General features: G+C 48.4%; 5 protein-coding genes across 6 annotated transcripts; 2 read left to right on the top strand and 3 right to left on the bottom strand.

The window, feature by feature from the left end:
* Positions 1-1,029: 1,029 nt before the first annotated feature.
* Positions 1,030-2,493, top strand: CNBD2740 (hypothetical protein; the record flags this gene model as incomplete). 2 transcript variants are annotated; one of them, XM_770772.1, is made up of 7 exons in its annotated part: positions 1,030-1,257; positions 1,313-1,542; positions 1,595-1,841; positions 1,894-2,040; positions 2,112-2,192; positions 2,247-2,416; positions 2,478-2,493. In XM_770772.1, 7 exons carry the CDS (start codon positions 1,030-1,032, stop codon positions 2,491-2,493), a joined length of 1,119 nt encoding a protein of 372 aa, XP_775865.1. The 2 variants fall into 2 exon arrangements, with proteins under 2 accessions (XP_775865.1, XP_775866.1); XM_770773.1 differs by lacking the exons at positions 1,894-2,040; positions 2,112-2,192; positions 2,247-2,416; positions 2,478-2,493 and having other exon boundaries at positions 1,595-1,704; positions 1,760-1,791.
* Positions 2,494-2,772: 279 nt separating this feature from the next.
* Positions 2,773-5,130, bottom strand: CNBD2730 (hypothetical protein; the record flags this gene model as incomplete). Its single annotated transcript, XM_770771.1, has 4 exons — positions 2,773-3,123; positions 3,176-3,588; positions 3,635-4,613; positions 4,714-5,130. The coding sequence occupies 4 exons, from the start codon at positions 5,128-5,130 to the stop codon at positions 2,773-2,775; spliced, it is 2,160 nt and encodes a 719-aa protein (XP_775864.1).
* Positions 5,131-6,163: 1,033 nt separating this feature from the next.
* On the bottom strand, positions 6,164-10,967 carry CNBD2720 (hypothetical protein; the record flags this gene model as incomplete). Its single annotated transcript, XM_770770.1, has 6 exons — positions 6,164-6,259; positions 6,335-6,376; positions 6,438-6,507; positions 6,600-8,035; positions 8,106-9,218; positions 9,273-10,967. 6 exons carry the CDS (start codon positions 10,965-10,967, stop codon positions 6,164-6,166), a joined length of 4,452 nt encoding a protein of 1,483 aa, XP_775863.1.
* Positions 10,968-11,443: 476 nt separating this feature from the next.
* CNBD2710 (hypothetical protein) lies at positions 11,444-13,141 on the bottom strand (the record flags this gene model as incomplete). Its single annotated transcript, XM_770769.1, has 5 exons — positions 11,444-11,604; positions 11,656-11,721; positions 11,770-11,920; positions 11,976-12,542; positions 12,593-13,141. The coding sequence occupies 5 exons, from the start codon at positions 13,139-13,141 to the stop codon at positions 11,444-11,446; spliced, it is 1,494 nt and encodes a 497-aa protein (XP_775862.1).
* A 732-nt stretch (positions 13,142-13,873) lies between these two features.
* On the top strand, positions 13,874-16,516 carry CNBD2700 (hypothetical protein; the record flags this gene model as incomplete). The annotated part of the gene is made up of 1 exon (XM_770768.1): positions 13,874-16,516. One exon carries the CDS (start codon positions 13,874-13,876, stop codon positions 16,514-16,516), a length of 2,643 nt encoding a protein of 880 aa, XP_775861.1.
* Positions 16,517-17,073: the final 557 nt, after the last annotated feature.

Below are 17,073 nucleotides of genomic sequence, written 5' to 3'. Positions count from 1 at the left end.
TCATTTATTCATCTACGCCACCTATCTCAACAGGTAAACTACCGAAACCCCCTCTCTTAAATTGCGCACTCCTTCAAACTACACAAAGTGACATTCTGATCCATTGTTCGTCATAGCACCTACAGATAGATCACATGTACTGTCCAACAAACCACCCAACCTAATGAGAACTACTAGATGTAACCTCATACCCCTTTCAGTGCTAGGTTTTGTCGCCCATTCCAATGCCGATGGGAATACTTTACAGTAACTGGTTTGGGATGACGATCTATGTGGTGAATTAAGACCCAGCCCAGCGCATCACACGCTTACATACGTAGAACGATAGGGCCAGCGACATGATCACGATCTGAACATTTTCAATACACCACTTCGTGTCTCCGTTGAAAAAGTACAAGTCTTTTGTCTTTTCCTTTCACGATGGCCAATGGGTTGAATTGTAGGGCCCAGTTTTTAGAAAGATCGATGGTCTCCATGTCACGGCACTGAGCCTGTCGACGCCGTGTAATTTATGAATACGCCAGACAGCTCAATAATTAACTCACCCCTCAGAAAAGGGAGGAACATGGGTCTAGGATCAAATGAGCCACTGTACAAATGCATCATAATACGTACCACAACACATTTGGATGAACGGACACGTCCATTCTCATTAACAAAACCACCCAAAAACTGAACAGAATTCCCAAAATTAACTTGGTGCAATTGAATTATTTACCCGAAAAACCGCGAAGTCTTTCGCGGGTCATCACTAGTTATTAATCAGTTCAATCCATCGCTCAGCAGCGATGGTCCGTGGAGGATACGAAGCTTTCTAGGCGAGGACGGACAGTCGCTACTGCAACTTTTGCGGTAAAAGTCCCCCAAGACCCAACGTAGCTTGAGGTCTGATAATATAAGGCGCGGGACGGCGAAGCTGACAGAAGACTCTCACACCGAACCGCGCAGTACGTACTTCTTTGTATTCCAGCTCTTCCTTTTACGCTTGCATTCTTGTGCAGACTATCCACAGTGTTACCAATCCCGTAGATGGACCAGCAGCAAGCATCGCCGAGTATCTCATCAGACGTCCAGCAATCGGCGAACCAGCATGTGCCTTCCCAGGCCAAGCCTCGGGCAAGGTTAGGCCCCACCGAGGTAGTCCAACTTCCGGCGTCAGACTCAGAGCCCGACGATGAGGACGGGAACAATCAGGAGACAGATGCAGGGGGAGACGGGAGTCCCGACTTCTTAAAAGATTATCCAGAAGATACAGAGGTGGGATCAGCGCTCGTAGCGTACCAGCACGTATCAGATGCTAAAGGAGACATAGGATCTTCAACTCTTGCATCTCCGCTTGAAAACACCTCTACTCGTACCTCTCAACTTTCCGAGGTTTGGGAACCATTTGAAAAGGCTATGTCTGCGTCAAAACGAGCTTACTTCACCCCTGCCATCAGGCGCTTTTGCCAACTTGACAGAGTTAGAAGAGCTGGATTTCTATGATAATAGACTCGGACCTCACGTGAGGGATGAGGAGTTGGCTGGATGCCCCAATATTAGGTATGTTCAGGGACATTTGCGCAGGATCGCAGAAGCTAAAAATGCCTTTCAGTACACTGGATCTCAGCTTTAATAACATTCGGCACGCACCCTCCCTCCCCAGCCTGCAACATGTGAATACGTTGTATCTGGTTCAAAACAAAATATCTAGGTTAGAAAAAGGCGAGCTCGATTGGTGTCAAGACACAATGAAAAGCTTAGAGCTAGGGGGTAACAGGATTAGGGTCATCGAGAATCTCGACAAATTGATACATCTGCAGGAACTGTGGCTGGGGAAGAATAAGATCCGTGTGCTTGAGGTTAGGCCAGAATTTGCTCAGTTACTTTGTCGTGCTGACCAGAAATATCCAGAATCTGTCCACATTCTCTTCTTTACGCATTCTTTCTTTGCAATCAAATCGCATCACCAAATTGGAGAATTTAGAGGGACTGGTCAATCTTGAAGAATTGTATCTATCCCATAACGGCTTGCAAAAGATTGAGGGTTTACATCATAATGTATGTCCTTGTTCGTTATCATATTTTTGATGCTCACGCGATGTTTCAAATGATCTGCTTAATAGATCAAGTTGACTACACTGGATGTCGGTAACAATTTCATAAAAGAGATTGAAAATCTGTCGCATCTATCAAATCTGGAAGAGTTTTGGGTATGTCTATATCACCTTGCGTTCTAATGACGATCAAATGCTCATCCATTCCAGGCAAGTAATAATCAAATCGGCAGTCTCCATGCACTGGAATCTGAACTTCGTCCCCTAACTAACCTCTGCACTATTTACCTTGAAGGAAACCCATGCCAGAAGGAAGATATGGGCAACTATAGGCGAAAGATCATGTTGGCCTTACCCCAAGTCAAACAAATTGATGCGACGTGAGTGACAGTCAATTCAATAAAAGAACTTGCGATGCTGACGGAAATGGCTTTGGGACAGGTATGTGAAAGCTTGAACGAGAGGCTATTGAATATGGCCCTCTAAGGTGAAAACATGACCATAAACGAGGTAGCATTCCATTGTAGTCATTGTACAGAACGATACATCAGGTATGCATGACATGTCTGCCAACAAAGCAGAGGAATTAAGAAAGTAGGAAAACAGATACTTATTGTACATCTAACCTGCATACCATTGCTATCTGCCTATGGCTATCCTCTATTCTCACAGGTTAGGCAGTTATCACAAGGTGTTGATCCGTGCAACGCCTTTGAATTCATCCCCCTCCTGTTCCTCACAGGATTCGCTCAATTCTCCGTCTCTTCAATTCTCTGTCAGGCTCTGGAGAAGGAGCGGGCGTTGCCTTGTCCAGTAACTTGAGAGCATCTCGTACTGCCGACGTTTCTACCTCAATATTCCTCCGTTTTTGCTGAGTATTAGGGATATCTGGCGAGCCTAACATCGGCTGACGCGGGCGCGAAGACGCCGAATGGGCAATGACAGGAACTGACATAGGGACACTGGCGGTCGGCGCAGGACTAGCTGGCGTTGGGCTCATTTCCACGCGCGGCCCAAGGCACTTTGTTCTGCGAGCGACAACATCTGCTAGAAGGGCAAGTGAGGCAAACTTCGCATTAGGATGTGCCTAGTAGGAGGATGTCAGCATTGATGAGGGATAAAGTGGTAGCTGCGCTTACCTTGAGTTGCTTCCAGGCTTGATCTGGCCTGAGGGTGGCATTGTCATCTTCGTCTACCTCGGGTACGGAAGGGAAAGACATTGAAGCTTGTAAAGCCCCAGAGGGTCCACCGATACCAATGATATCGTCAGTACATCCCCCTCCTCGAGAACCGCCACACAATTCGGCATTACCACAGCAAACCATCTGAAGAGGTGCAAGCGGTGTGTCATCCTCCACCGCTGAAGGTTGATTAACGGGCGGGGTTGGCGGTGTACGAATTTGGTTTGAGGACGACGAAGATGCTTGGGTAATACCCGGAGATGGTGAAAGGCCAGCCTTGACGTTCATGCAATTTCCTGGGCATGATGAACAGGGCTTTACGGAGGAAGACGATTCGGCAGCTTCGAACAAATGTTGACAAAATTCACGGCCTAATGACTAATCAGTATAAAACGTCCTAATTAGCGAGTTACTTACCGAATGAATCGTCGCGACATGCATCGCAATTGGAAGGGTCACCAGTACATATTGCCTCTCGCGAAACTGCAGGAGCCGCATTGAGAGACCATATGGAAGCCTTAGCTGATCCATTGCCCTTCGTACGAAGCCTAAGTGGCAGGGCGGCTGAGGAAGACGATGCAGTGACAATCCCTGAAACGGCAGTGGTCGTTGCCACTGTTGTCTTAGTATCTGATGTGACAGATGTTCTCACACTCGCCGCCGCCGCCGCCTCTCGACAGGCACAAAAATCGCCACCAGTGCACAGGCCACATCTGTCATCGTCTAGCGTTTTAAGGTCATGACTGGGCGAAGAGATGTCTGGCTTGACGTCCTCGTCAACAGCTCGGCAGAGACATTCATCGGTCGAATGACATAATCCGCATGCGGCCGCATGGTCCTCGGCCGCAGATGGGGCGAGTGTAAGATGCTCTGGTGGGTACTGCTCCTGACGAGCATGGGGTCGTTGGCAAGGACAGTCTGGATCAGGATTTGGGCAAATAGGGCAATCTTGAAGAGTCACGTTTCCAGGTCGACTGGCACTCCTGGGGGATAATCGATGTGCGCTTTGACGTCGAGGTATGCTTGGGCCAGGGACAAGGCTATCTATTGTTGACTGGTCAATATCCATTCTCACAATGGTTTCCATTCCACTTCCAGCTCTGAGAGCCTCAATTTCGATGCGCATGTCTCGCACAGCCTCCTTCAATGTCCTGCGTTCCATCTCCCAGACATCCTTCTCCCCGTTATACTCCATGCACTTATTCTTCAATTCATTGACTTCAGCCTTGAGCCTCTCATTGTCTGCCTTGAGAGCTCGTGCCACTTCTTGAAGACGAACGTTAGAATGGATTTCGTCGGCCTCGTATTGGCGTAGACGTTCTTCGAGGGTTTGGATGTAGTCGGTCCGACGCGCGCGGTGCGCCCGCTGAGAAAGCCGATTTTGCGACTGGCGTTTCTATTTTATTTTATTTTTCAAAAAGGGGGAGAGAAGGAAAGTCAGAGTCTATCTTATTCATTGTCCTTCGATAACGGGAATCTTGGTGAATGTAACTCACGTTGTCTGGCTCATCGTTGCTGACTTTTCGACCTGGTTTTGCCCTTTCTGGGAGCACCCACTCCTTGCTTGGCTTTGCAAAAATTTTCCCAGCAGAGGATGACGTATCCTTGCCCATGATAGGGGTGGCTGCTACGGCTGTGGAGGTTGAGGAAGAAGAGTTGGCACGCGGAGCAGGTGATGGACGTGCTGAAGTAGGGATGTTGGTTGCAACAGATTTGACTGCGACCTTCGGTGTAGAACCGGAGCTGATGGCAGAGTTGAGAGGTGATTGGGTCGACTTGGCTGCCACGGGGCGCGTTGACAAGGATGAAGTGGACGATGGGGATGGGCGAGACTGAATACGTGGTGCGGAAGGCTTGGACATGATAGTCGGTCTAGTGGCGAGGAGGATTGGTGGGGGGACAGCAACGGACATGTCAAGGCTGGCGCGTTGAGCTGTAAAGGGACAGGGCGGGCGAAGGAGGCAGGGAGATGGTGGGGGACCTGACGAAAGGGTTTTAAGTGGAAAATTAGGGGAAAATTAAAGAGCGGAGAGACAGCGATTGAGCAGGGGTAGTTTTTGTGGGAGTGAAGAGGGAAAAGAGCGGCAGTGATGGAAAGGAGCTGCTGTCTAATCTGATAGCGGGAGATCGGCACTGCCCTCGCGCTGCTTTCTCGTTTGAGGCGCTTCTAATTCGCTCGGCCGAGGAGGAAGGTCCGTGCATACACAATTACCAACCGCACTTATTTATACTGTACGCCGAGAAAGCACACTTCGGAACTAACCCCGCCTAAAACTTATTCCCTGTAATAGGCGGGATCAAATTTCTATTGAGTCACTGCGACGCGGGAATATTTCTAGGAGCGGCATTAGAAATCACTGGTAAACCTTTATTGTAGATCGGGACAGTCGATTAACAAAAGGCTACGTCGGCCGAAAGACACCAGATCGCATTAGCCCAGAGGCCTCAGGGCCAAGACCAATAATTCAGGGTTTTCTTTATCAGATACGCACTGTCCCTTTATCGCCTGCTTTCGGCGAATATCGTTCTTTTGCCCACACGCCACCCAATGCCCCCTTAACTAGCCACAAAGTCGCCACAGATTACAACGCTGCGTATGAACAGGAGTCCTGAGCAATTGAATGGTGCTACAATTCTAAAAGAAAGAAGTCTAATAGCGCAACGTTGATGCTTAGCTGCCGGACTGATCAAGGTTGTCTGCTGTCGTGACAATAATAGCCGTTTCGGTAGGGAGCCAATGATGTAGTTTCTCATCATACTGATATGCTAGATCGAAACTAATATACTGTGCTATACTACGATTTGCTCTTCAAATGCTGATGTCGCCAGTACTCGCAGCTACTACTATTTGCCACAACCCAGTCATTATCATTCGTCATGATACGTCAGTAAATATTACAACATAAAACATTCACCATCCATCCATCAGAGTCCACAAGGTTGCTTTCAGTTGAGCCAGCCTCGGCAAGTCGCGGCGCCACAAAGGCAAGGCACTCGGAGTGCTGGATCAGATTCCAGCGGAAATTTGTAATCATACAGAATCTGTGACAAGAAAGTATCGACGCCCGTCAGCCATCAAATTCGCCATTCGCATTGATATTGAGGGGGGTCACCAACCTCTTCTCCGGGATAAAGGGTTCGCTCAGCGTATATAACGATCTTTATTCGCTTATTAGCATGCAATGTTCCCCAGACTGTATACATGGTCGTTGTGACTCACTTTCGATTGTCCATTGACTTTAATGATTTTGGCGTTGGCCGACGGATCGCATGAATGGTTGATAAGCCGGCTACGTTTTCGAGGGAACGAGTTGAAGAATAATAAATTAACAAATTACTGTCAACTTCACGTTGCTTGACTTGTCCGAAACACCTTACTTACCTTACTGATCCTTTGAAGGTGGCGTCACAAACGATATCGTTGTCAATTCTGAAGAGATACGATGATCCAATCCCCTGTTTTAGATATCGCTGCTCCCGCACATCCGCCACGGTGGCCCGCACTAAATCACCCACGTATTCGCAAACCATTTCCCCGGCATGGATCGTCTCCATCGCATACAGCCCATATCCTTCAATTGCTGACCTCGCGAATCTAAGCTGCTTCTTTCTGATACGCAATTGATTGAATGCAAACAGATCGCTTTCGACGGTATTATTAGCAGCAACTGCTGCTGTTTGTCGGTGCTGATCACGGCCAGCAAGACGAGCCGTCCTGCCTGTAGTGATCCCTCCGACATCCTCGGAGTTGACGACAGCTCGGTTGCGCTGCGGAAGATATCTTGACTTTTGCACTTGGGCAACTTTCTTCCACCCTTCAGCTCGCCAAGCCCCTGACTTGTGAAAGAGAGGGTGGCCTTCATCGACCAAGTCTTCTTCGCCATCCGACCAAATCGGCTCGAGGCCATCTTCCTGGGCGGCTAATACTCGACCAAGCCAGTACGCATCTTCTTCATCCATAAGTACACCGGAAGCCAAAAGTTTATCGACCTCAGTTTTAACGACTTTCTTTTTCTTGGGTGGTTGAGGTACAATATCTTCGTCGATTTGGATTTTCGTAGCCGCATCGTCGGCTTCTTGGTCAAGGCGTACTTTCTTTGTAGCCTTCCCTCCCTTCGCTTTGGTAGGTCTCTTTTTGCCTTTGGTAAGCTCAGAGATACTCTCAGAAAGTAATGTCTCGAGCTTGACGACCGTACTATCATCCTGCTTTCCTTCCGCCTTTGTGACTTCCCCAATGCTGGCCAATGGGACTCCTTGATTTTCTTCCACTTCGTCGGAGTCCACTCTGATCGTTTTACTCTTTGGACCTTTGGCCGCCTTAACTGATACTACATCTGCCTTTTTTCCAATAAGAGAAAACTTGCCTTCCTTGTCGATATCTCTTTCCTCCCTTTGGACCGAACGGGCAAACGGCCTGTCATCTTCTGAAAGTGGCGAGGTCGAGCTTGCATATGATGGAGCCCGTTTCCTGTTCTGAGCCATAACAGGCACTTGCTCATCATCGTCGTCGCTACCAGATACTGAAGGTGAGTATACCTTCCTCCTGATGGTCGCAGACTTTCCCGACTTCTTCACAGCAGGCATTGGTCGAGACTTTTTCGTGATTGTCAAATATCGCCAGTTGCCCTTTTTGCTTTCCCCTACACCACCGGTCACAGGTTCTGAGGCGTCTGTTTGCGCACGAGGTCCGGAAGATGTATGGACAACAAGCGACAAGCGATGACCTTGTACCGCTGTGGTGTCCAATACGCGCTGGACCCTATATGCAGTGGTATCGTCGGCAAAAAGAATGTACCAGCCCAAATGGCTATGAATAATCTGTTTGCCATGACAAAGGAAAAGAAAGAATTGTGAGTAATCAAGGCTTTGCGTTCAGGGCAGGGCTTACCTCTGTCGGCCTGAAGGCCTTGAAGTGATCCCTCAAATAACTTTCATACTCTCTTGCAGCGGGTAGAGACTTAGCGTCAATAAATACGCATGGGTGACCATTCTCCCTGATTGCTTCCCTAACATCTTCCATTTTATACTCGTCCTCTTTGCTCGGTCCTGTGGCAAGGCGTTTCCTCTGAGGATATGGTACTTTCGTGGGATGCCGGGGTCGCTCTTCCTCACTCTCTTCAGAATAGGAAGAGTATGAAGAGTAGGAAGAATAAGAAGATCGTGACAGCGATCTCGCGCGCCAATGGCGGGTAGATGATTCTCCTTTCAATCGCCTGCCGCGTTCATTGGTCCAACTGTCTTCTCTCCTTTCCCGTGGATGTCTGACGAATGGCGCGCTTGTGAAGCTAGACGCCAACTGTTGCACTGGTTTCCCTGGTAGTATCTTATATCCCATTTGCTGCTGCGATATCATTCCTGCACCGGCATTGAATGGTCTATTAAGGAATGATTCATCGCGGAATCGGTGATTGTTGAAGACGAGGGGAGGAGCTGATGGGCGATGATACATCTTCTGTCCTAAAGGCTTCAGTACGCCAGGTCTAATAATCGGAGCTTTGGCAGACGTATCAAATGTCTGCTTATCGATCAAAGGAGTGCTTGCATTTGGAGCATTTGGAGGTCTGGACGTCGTAGCCATTGCTGTCCCGGACAGGGGTGTCACCTTCATGTCGCTTGGCAACGCAGAAGGCTTCTTAGGAGGATACCTCCTTTCCATCTCTTCTTTCACCGCCTGTTCTGCTCTCTTCCCCCTGCCGTCCAACACCACTCTGATTCGCTCGCCTCCCATGCTTATCTTTTTTCCATCACACACCTTGACGGCCATACTTGCTACATCGTGCGCGGTACCAGGACGACCCAAAGGGGGTCCCTCGAACTTGACCCAACATATTCCAAGCTGCATGTCTGTTTTCCGGTCAACTTTAGAGTCAATCTCTTTGATGCGGCCATGGGGTCGCAAAAATTTGGTAATCTGGTCAACCGTAGTCAGAGGACCAAGGCCTGTGATCAAGACAGCCGTCGGTGGTGAAGGAGGTTTGGGAGTAACGGAATACAAATCCCACTGTGATTTAATTCAGTTTTGCTTATAGAAGTGAAAAAGGATACGGATACGGACCTCGTAAGTCAACTCGTAAAACGCCGCTCTTTGCTTTGAGCTCCCTCTTCCCCTCCCTCGCTGTTCCTCCGTCATTGACAGTCTCGGATCTGTCACCTGCACAACTTTTCCGCCTTCCATCCCATCAACCCTCTTCTCTTCTTTCCCTGATTTATCTTCCACTTTTTCTCTAAGATTGGTGATAAAAAAGTTGCCTATTCCCGGACGATGCTTGGTGCAAGGAGGGGGGATGTATGGGGGACGAATCCACGGTGGTTCTGGTACAGTCTCAGATGGTGGAGGTGGTATAATGGACGTTTCCGGTAATTGATTTTCGGCATTATTTGGAGGAGAAAGTCTCTGGTGACGATTAGATATTTCTCTGAAATGGAAAGACGGCGGCATCGAAGTACCGTCTTTGTCGAGAGGGTTAGGTCGTGACAGAGCGGCGGATAGAGAAGAGAGACGAGACAATGATGATGATGAGACTGGTTTCTGGGGAAATGATATAGAGAGGGGCGGTAGAGGTAACTCATCAGGTAAGAGGTGTTGATTTTGATCAAACCTTGACGATTCAAGGGATGGAGATGTGGGCGATGAATTTTCCGGTAGTGGCGGGGTGGGTGGACGCTGATCCGGAAGAGGTTCACGATTGCAGGATGGTTTCGAAAGTATATCTAAAGAAGGCGGTGAAGGGGGATATTTGCCAGTTGGTGGAGATGGATTATCCTGTATGGTAGACTTGAGATTGACATGAGGGGGCGAAGGGCGAACTAATTGCTTAGTTTCCAGCTTTCTCGGCACAGCGATACTGACCCCGGATCGGGAAATTGAGTTCTCAAGCAATCCATTTGAAAGCTCTTTCTCCCCATTTTTAGATTGAGAGCCATTATATCTTAAAGGTTCTCGATTCTGCACGGGTGGAGGCGAGCGGGCGGAGGACGAGGAGGACGATGAGACCGAAACTGGTGACCGGTGCCTGCCTAAAGATGACTTAAGTCTACTACGTTCAGGACTTGGACTTGGGGAAAATCTGGCCTTGCTACGCTGATGTTTGTACTCTTCGCTGTACCTGTCGCGCTCGTCACGCGAGCTCTCTCTCTCTCTTGAATGGTCTCTGTAAAGGCTCCTATCTCTCCCTTGCCCATTCTGATGCTCTTTCCCCCTTCCAGGTTCCCTATGACTGTGACCTTCTCCCCCCCCCCTATCTCCGTTTGTTCCTCTAGACCTGTCGCGCTCATGATATCTGCCTCGATCACGATTGCGATCATCTTCAGAATAAAGGTTCGCACTAGACTCGATGAAATCAGACCGAGGGCGAATTTTCTCCTTATTTATTCTGTGAATTGAGGAAGAACTTGCGCTAGTTCTTTCATCCCTATTATCCCAGCCCCCCTTTCCATTACCTCTCTCCAAGCTGTCGCCACCTACAGGGCGGTTGAAGCGACTGACAGGGGGACCCAATCTGCTCTCCAAACTCATTGGTGCCGGCCGCTCTCCGTTTCTGTCGAGGCTTTCCTTTCCCTTCCTGGGAAACGCGAAAGAGATTCTCTCATCTTCGCCACGGTGTTGCAGTAAGCCATTGCCGATACCAGCGTTGCGGAACGCGGAAGGAGACGCAAAGCCGCGGAGGGCTTTGGGGCCACTAGGTGGCGCCTTTTTGAGGCTGCCGGAGGGCGACTCTGATGGATTGACACCTTTCTCATGAGGTGCCATTTGTGACTCGGAGCAGCTTGGAATGGGACGAAATTCAATAAAATTTGGTAAAAGAGGATAATGTCGCGAGGTGTCGCGAGTCGTTTCGCGAACGAGGCCAGCAGGGTGAGCGAGACAGAAATAACGAAGTATCGAGCAGATAATATTATGTAATCTCCGCGGTAGCGCACGAAGCTCAGCAAATCAGACCTCCCGCCATCGGTCATACATGATGAGTATGTAGCACCGTGACGTACATAGTGTATTAAGAGCACTATTTATACGTATCAATCAGCATACGTACCATACTGTAGGTGTATCATGTCTGCCATTGCCCCCGAAAGCAATATCTACAACATTTATGAAGTATTTATACATACGTACAATACAAATCTTGTGCATAAGTAACCAACATAGAGTTTCGGGTGTTATAGTTTACGTAGTACGGTCTTCTGCTCCACTTCACTCGACAGCATTATCCGCGTCTCTTTCCATCTTTAAGCACTGCAAATACGTCTCCTTTTATGAGTGTGACGTGTCGCCAGCTGAATCTCGTCGCATTGTTCGGCCAACTGCTCACCAGCATCTGCATACTGCTTGGTCAATTCCTGTTTGTGCTGCAGAACAGCATCTTTGGTCTGAACAAGGTCTTCAAGCCCTAAGATGACACTGAGTGAAAAAACAGCAAGCAAGATTGATTCCGCCTTACGACCGAAAAAGCCTTCCCAACGCCGCCTAATGCTCTCAAACTGATTGATTTGGCCTTCTAGGATTTCTAACAATGACTAAGCAGTCTCCGTCTCAACACATAAAAGTCACTGACCATTGGGACCCGTCCACTTTCCTCCATGATCGAACACTTGAGTGGTCTTCATACGCTTGAATAGAATATCTTGTGGATCAACTCCCTTAATAATAGTGAGATGGTCACTGAAACCCTTTGGAATGACGAAGCGGCAACGCTTGTTCTTCCTCTTTTTTTCCTTCCTATGAGTACCTTACTGGATAAATGACTTGAAAGCTACTTACAGGATTTGGGTGACCTTCGGCACGAGGGGTGAAATTGAAGATATTTTCGCTCTCGTTATCCATCGCGCGTCGTTTATCGGGCGTCCTCTTCGGAGTCTGTTCGGTTCCGTCAAAGTCGGTCATACTGGAGTCATCTTCAAAAATGAGCCCTTGGAATGATCCTTTAGCGACAAACTCGTCGTCTAGAGATGCGTCCGGTCGATGAACGTGGCCATGGGTTCCAGCCACATTGGAGGATCCACAATGATCAGGATGATTAATGTTTGCCTCGACCTGATGACGGTTAGTTGTAGGGGTGTGAAAATGCTTATCATAATGTAAATTGAGCTCTTGCCCACGCTGTTGACTCGCTGTGACGTTTGGGGGTTGATCAAGTGTTTCTGAGTCCCTGGACATGTACTGAGAAGGCTCCGCAATGATTTGAGGGCAATCATCCACGAAGGTGTTGGTTGGGCAGACGATTTGCGGGTGGGATTGGGAGACATCACGACCAGACTGGGAAAGCCGGGAAACGCCAGAATGAGCTTGAACGGCGAGATGTGGGTTGGTGTGATTGTTGTTAGAGAGCTGTAACTGCAAAATCAGCCGTCTTCGCAAAGGCCCCATCTCCGACTCACATGCTCTCTTTTCTGTTGAATGATATCGCTTGGAGGAGGCATCTTCTCCATCGAAGCTGATCTCGAAACCTGTTGCAATAGTTGCAGATCGCGGGGTCCAGAGGCTGACGAATGACGATAGCCTTGTGAATGATGGTTGGAAAGCTGAGGTCTTATTGATCCCCGAGAGCCAAAGTGGCTGCTCCTTTCAGGAGCAACTGAAGAAAATGTTTTTGGACCTTTGTTTTTTGAAAGCTGCCGATGTCCGGCGCCGAATGGGTCATCATCCTGTACCTTGATTCTCGCATTCTCGAAGATCTGAAGTGATTGCTCGTCAGGGAAGGGAGTGATCTTCGCACCTTCTCGATCGGGTTCACCGACAGTGTCGGCACGATGAAAAGCAGGTGGACTGTGGTCAACAATAAACGCGGTTGGGGGAAGGTAATGGAGTTGGACTTTCACACCTTCCGAAATTGAACCGAAAGGTGAGCGATCAGAAGCGCGAATGGAAGGATGTCGGCGCATGAGGCCTGTGGACTTATTGACGGGAGTCACTGCGAGTTTCGACATGCTTGCAGGCGGTCGTTCGTGCAATAACTTGTAGCACCTGCAATGATGAGTAAGGAAAGAAGATGTGATGGGTGGCAAATCGAAGAGGAAGGAAGACCCAAGTGGGGTTATGCCTGATGGAAGGAAAGAGGAACTACGAAGATAAGGAGAGAGTTTGCAATGAATGAAAGGCAGACAGATTTCAAACGAGACAGCCTAATGATGAGGATGGCCACAAAATGTAGAGACCAAATCTTGTTTCTTGTAAGGAAAGGAGAAGGAAAAGAGGCAAATGAAGGATGGAACACTCGCTGTAAGAACAACAAATGAACGCGACGTAACTTAATATAATGATGCGGAAAGATCACATGTGTTCCCATTTTACGTAAGGCAGCCTAAAAGTGCTCTTGCCTAACATATTAGGCTTTGAGGCTTCGCAAGCCTCACATGCATCCTTAAATGAGGGCGCACGCCTACAGAGCGTCTTCGAACAAATATTAATAAGGAGGCAAATAATAAATAAAAGGAGGGGAAGGAGCTCCCCGCCGTTGCTGCAAAAGTTGGCAGCGAGGCTTCTTCATAGACAAATACACACAGGCAGGTATTTTAACCACTTCTTTGGCATCATCAGAGTCATCCGCGGTCGATTGCAGACCAGGAGGAAGACAGTGGCTAGGCCGTCGTTTATGGGGTAAGTGTTCTTGCTTCACCATACTAGTCCGCTGACACTGAGTAGCTTTTCCGGAGACCGCCATGTCCAATAAGGTCAACGGCCTCACCTGTCTCAGTTCTGCCTTGCGCAACAAGAGACCGAAAATCTCCCTCCGACTTTGCAAATCTCAGCCTTTAGCATCGGAAATACCTTTGCCTGATGGCCCAGGTTGCTCTAGGTGGCTCTCTTGTTCATGCTGTCGCCCAAATATATCCAAGCGCACTTTCTTTACCTCTAATCACCTTTCGGAGGCTTCTGTCGTCGGCTCACCGCTGACCAAAGGATTGGAGCGCCCCAGCCCAGAAGAAGAGCAACGGCCGATCCTTTTTGTGCCTGATACTTCCGTTGCAACACCTCATCTTCCTCTTCCTCCTACCCTTCCCTACTCGCCTAACTCGCATCCATTTCGACGACATCTTTCCATCCTTTCTCTTTCACTTCTCTCCACCGATACCGACAAATCATGGTTTGTCTACACGGCCTTACACCCTTCGCTACGTCGGCATCTTCCAGACGAGATGTTTAGAGCTCTATTGACGAAACAAACGGGCCATGGAGATGGAAAGGAAGCATGGAAAAGAGTGCGGGAGCTATTGCTACTTAGCAAACAGTGCGAAATGGATTTGGAAGAGATTGGGAAAGAAGCACTCGAGAAATGTCTCACGCTAGGTCTAGATTTGGCTCTTCGAGTTGGAAAAACGGATCCAAAGACAGTCAAATTACTTCGCAAGTTGTGGAAGAGTCTCGCTAGTCTATCTAACAATCTCGAGACGATCCCTTTACATCTTCGGCAGGATTGGCTCCATTTGCAGGCCATCCTGCTTGATCTTCGCCAAAAGCATGAGACTCGCGCGTGGAGGCTTAACAGACCTTCTCCCATGGAGGAGACGATCTTGGAAATGGTCGAAAGGAACGGATTAAGCGGACTAGGACCAACAGTAGGTCGCATCCTGCTGAGGATGAGGGGAGGATCTGAAGAGGGCTTGAAGCAGGCTTTAAGGCTCGTGGCGTGGTCGGTGAACAAAAAGGCCGAAGTAAAAATGGAAAATGTGGTGGAAGTGATGACACGGTTAGGGGCCGCCTGGGGTACCGAAGGACGGGATGGAATGCGAACGCTTGAGTTGGAGATTGACACAATATTGAAGGAAGTGGAGGCTCTTCCATGCTCGCCCGCTGAAGAACTGTTTGGGCAGGCTTTACGAAGTGTCGAGGGGAAAATTAATTTGTTGAAAAACACTTTATCTTCTCTTGAGGACAGGACACTTGACTACGAAAGTCTTACAAGAAAATGTTTCGAGCTTTGCGCTAAAGCAAAAAGGGTGAAAGAAAATGAAATACTACCTATCATGGAGGCAACTTTACGCCTCTTGGAAATTGCCTTGCAATATCCCGAAGAAGATCCAATTCCCCTGATCACCTCAATCTCGAAAACGCTTCATCAACTTCTCCGATCTCCCCTCTCTCCATGTGTCAGCCCACCCATAGTCCGATTCACCCAACTTATCCTGCAAGCTCGAATACTTCCTGCATTGCCGCCGCATGTCGTTGTGCCCCTCTTTCGCCTCATCATTGCGGCTTTACCTTCAGATGACTCTTACATACTATCGCGAAAGGTATATGAGTTTGCGCGGACAGCTAATCCACCTTTCATCTGGTCGGAATCTAACAGCAAGCAATGGCGATCCCTTTTCCAATCAGCACTCTCTCGTGATCGCAAGCATCTTCACTTCGCATCCCGTCTTTACGCCGATTATATCTCTGACGGGCTACCTGTACGGCGTGCCGACGCACTCTTGATGATTCGCTCAATCGGCTCAAAGCCGTCGCCATCCAGACCTATTCTCTTAGAAAGACATATAAAAGACTACCTATGGTTCGCTTACGGTCGTCGTCCTGCATTGGTGAAAGCTGTAGTCCAAGGTCTAACTGGTGCTGGAGTGAGAGATTCAGAGTTGGCACTCAACCTTGCGCAGAGGTTGTCCTTGGACAAGGAATTACAACCTTTGATTATTCTTATGATCATTGGTCAGCTCGCGCGGTCCTCGCAGCCAGCGCATCGAGTAAAATGCTTTGCTCTTCTCCATCAACTTTCTCCCATCACACACCCCGAAGAAACAAAGTGGGCATACAACACTGTCCTCTCATACCTTGTATCTTCTGCATTGCCCTTTCCGCAACTTGGCAACACAGCCCATGAGGAAATCATGCCTTTGGTGCTGTCAGTATACAAAAATATGATAGACAGAGGGATCGAGCCAGATGGGAGAACGGCCGGAACGATCATACGAATGTTGACGGATTATGGGCTGATTGATGAAGCCTTGGCAGTATTCGGCTCTTGTCTTGATCGGGGATTAGCGCCAAAATCTCATGCCATTGGTCGGATGATGGTGCGCCTGGCATTAGCAAAGCGTTTTGAGGAAGCATTGCAAGTCGAAAGTCGTTGGAGAGAAGTTACTACCGGCATAGATTCTCAGAAGAAGATCAGAGCGTACGATAAAGGAGTCGTTGGTGCAAGAGTCTTGGTAGATGTGATGATGGGTAAATCGGTTGACCTCAGTGCGGCGGCGAGAAAGGGGTGGAAAGGAAATAAAGAGTTTTTGGAGTTTTTGGAAAGCCTGAAGCCTAAACAAGATGAAGCGAAAGAGGAAGTAGCAAGGATAGATGCAGTAGAAAAGAGGTGACCGGTGAAGGGCCTCGGCTAAGACATTGGGATCAGAATAAGTGGTAATGGAATTAATGCAAGCCGACGCGTATCTAAATATTTACTGTCGTATATTCCCACAATCAGATCGGTATCTTCTTCGTGGCGTGCTGGCGAATGACTACTATGAAATGGAAGATGTAGCATGACACTAGCTGCTGCTCTCGACCTTTTTCCCATTTCAGCCAATGCTGGCAAGGTGCAGCAGTAGAGAGAGAACAAGTACACGTTTAACAAATATTTTATTATATTGTCCGTTGTTTAATGGAACTGCCCCCCTCCCTCATATTCTTTACGCGAGCGAACGTAAATGACTCTATAGAGTCTATATGTCATGCTAATTTACGTAACACAAAAAGCACGCCGCCGCGTAAATATAGGAATGCGCGAGTGTGTATTCTTCGCTCTTGTCGCTCTTGCGTGGCCGAACGGATACATCAGAATCTTAAAAGTTATTACTATTGAACAATTTCTGAATGCTTTACCATCTGTTCGAATCTCGCTTCATTTCTTCCCTTCCCCTAAGCCGATAACCGT

The sequence above is a fragment of the Cryptococcus neoformans genome, chromosome 4 (genome assembly GCF_000149385.1).
Source record: "Cryptococcus neoformans var. neoformans B-3501A chromosome 4, whole genome shotgun sequence".
In the NCBI taxonomy this organism is placed as follows: Eukaryota; Fungi; Basidiomycota; class Tremellomycetes; order Tremellales; family Cryptococcaceae; genus Cryptococcus; species Cryptococcus deneoformans.
The sequence above is the reverse complement of the archived record's forward strand: the minus strand, read 5'-3'. Positions and strand labels throughout refer to the sequence as shown.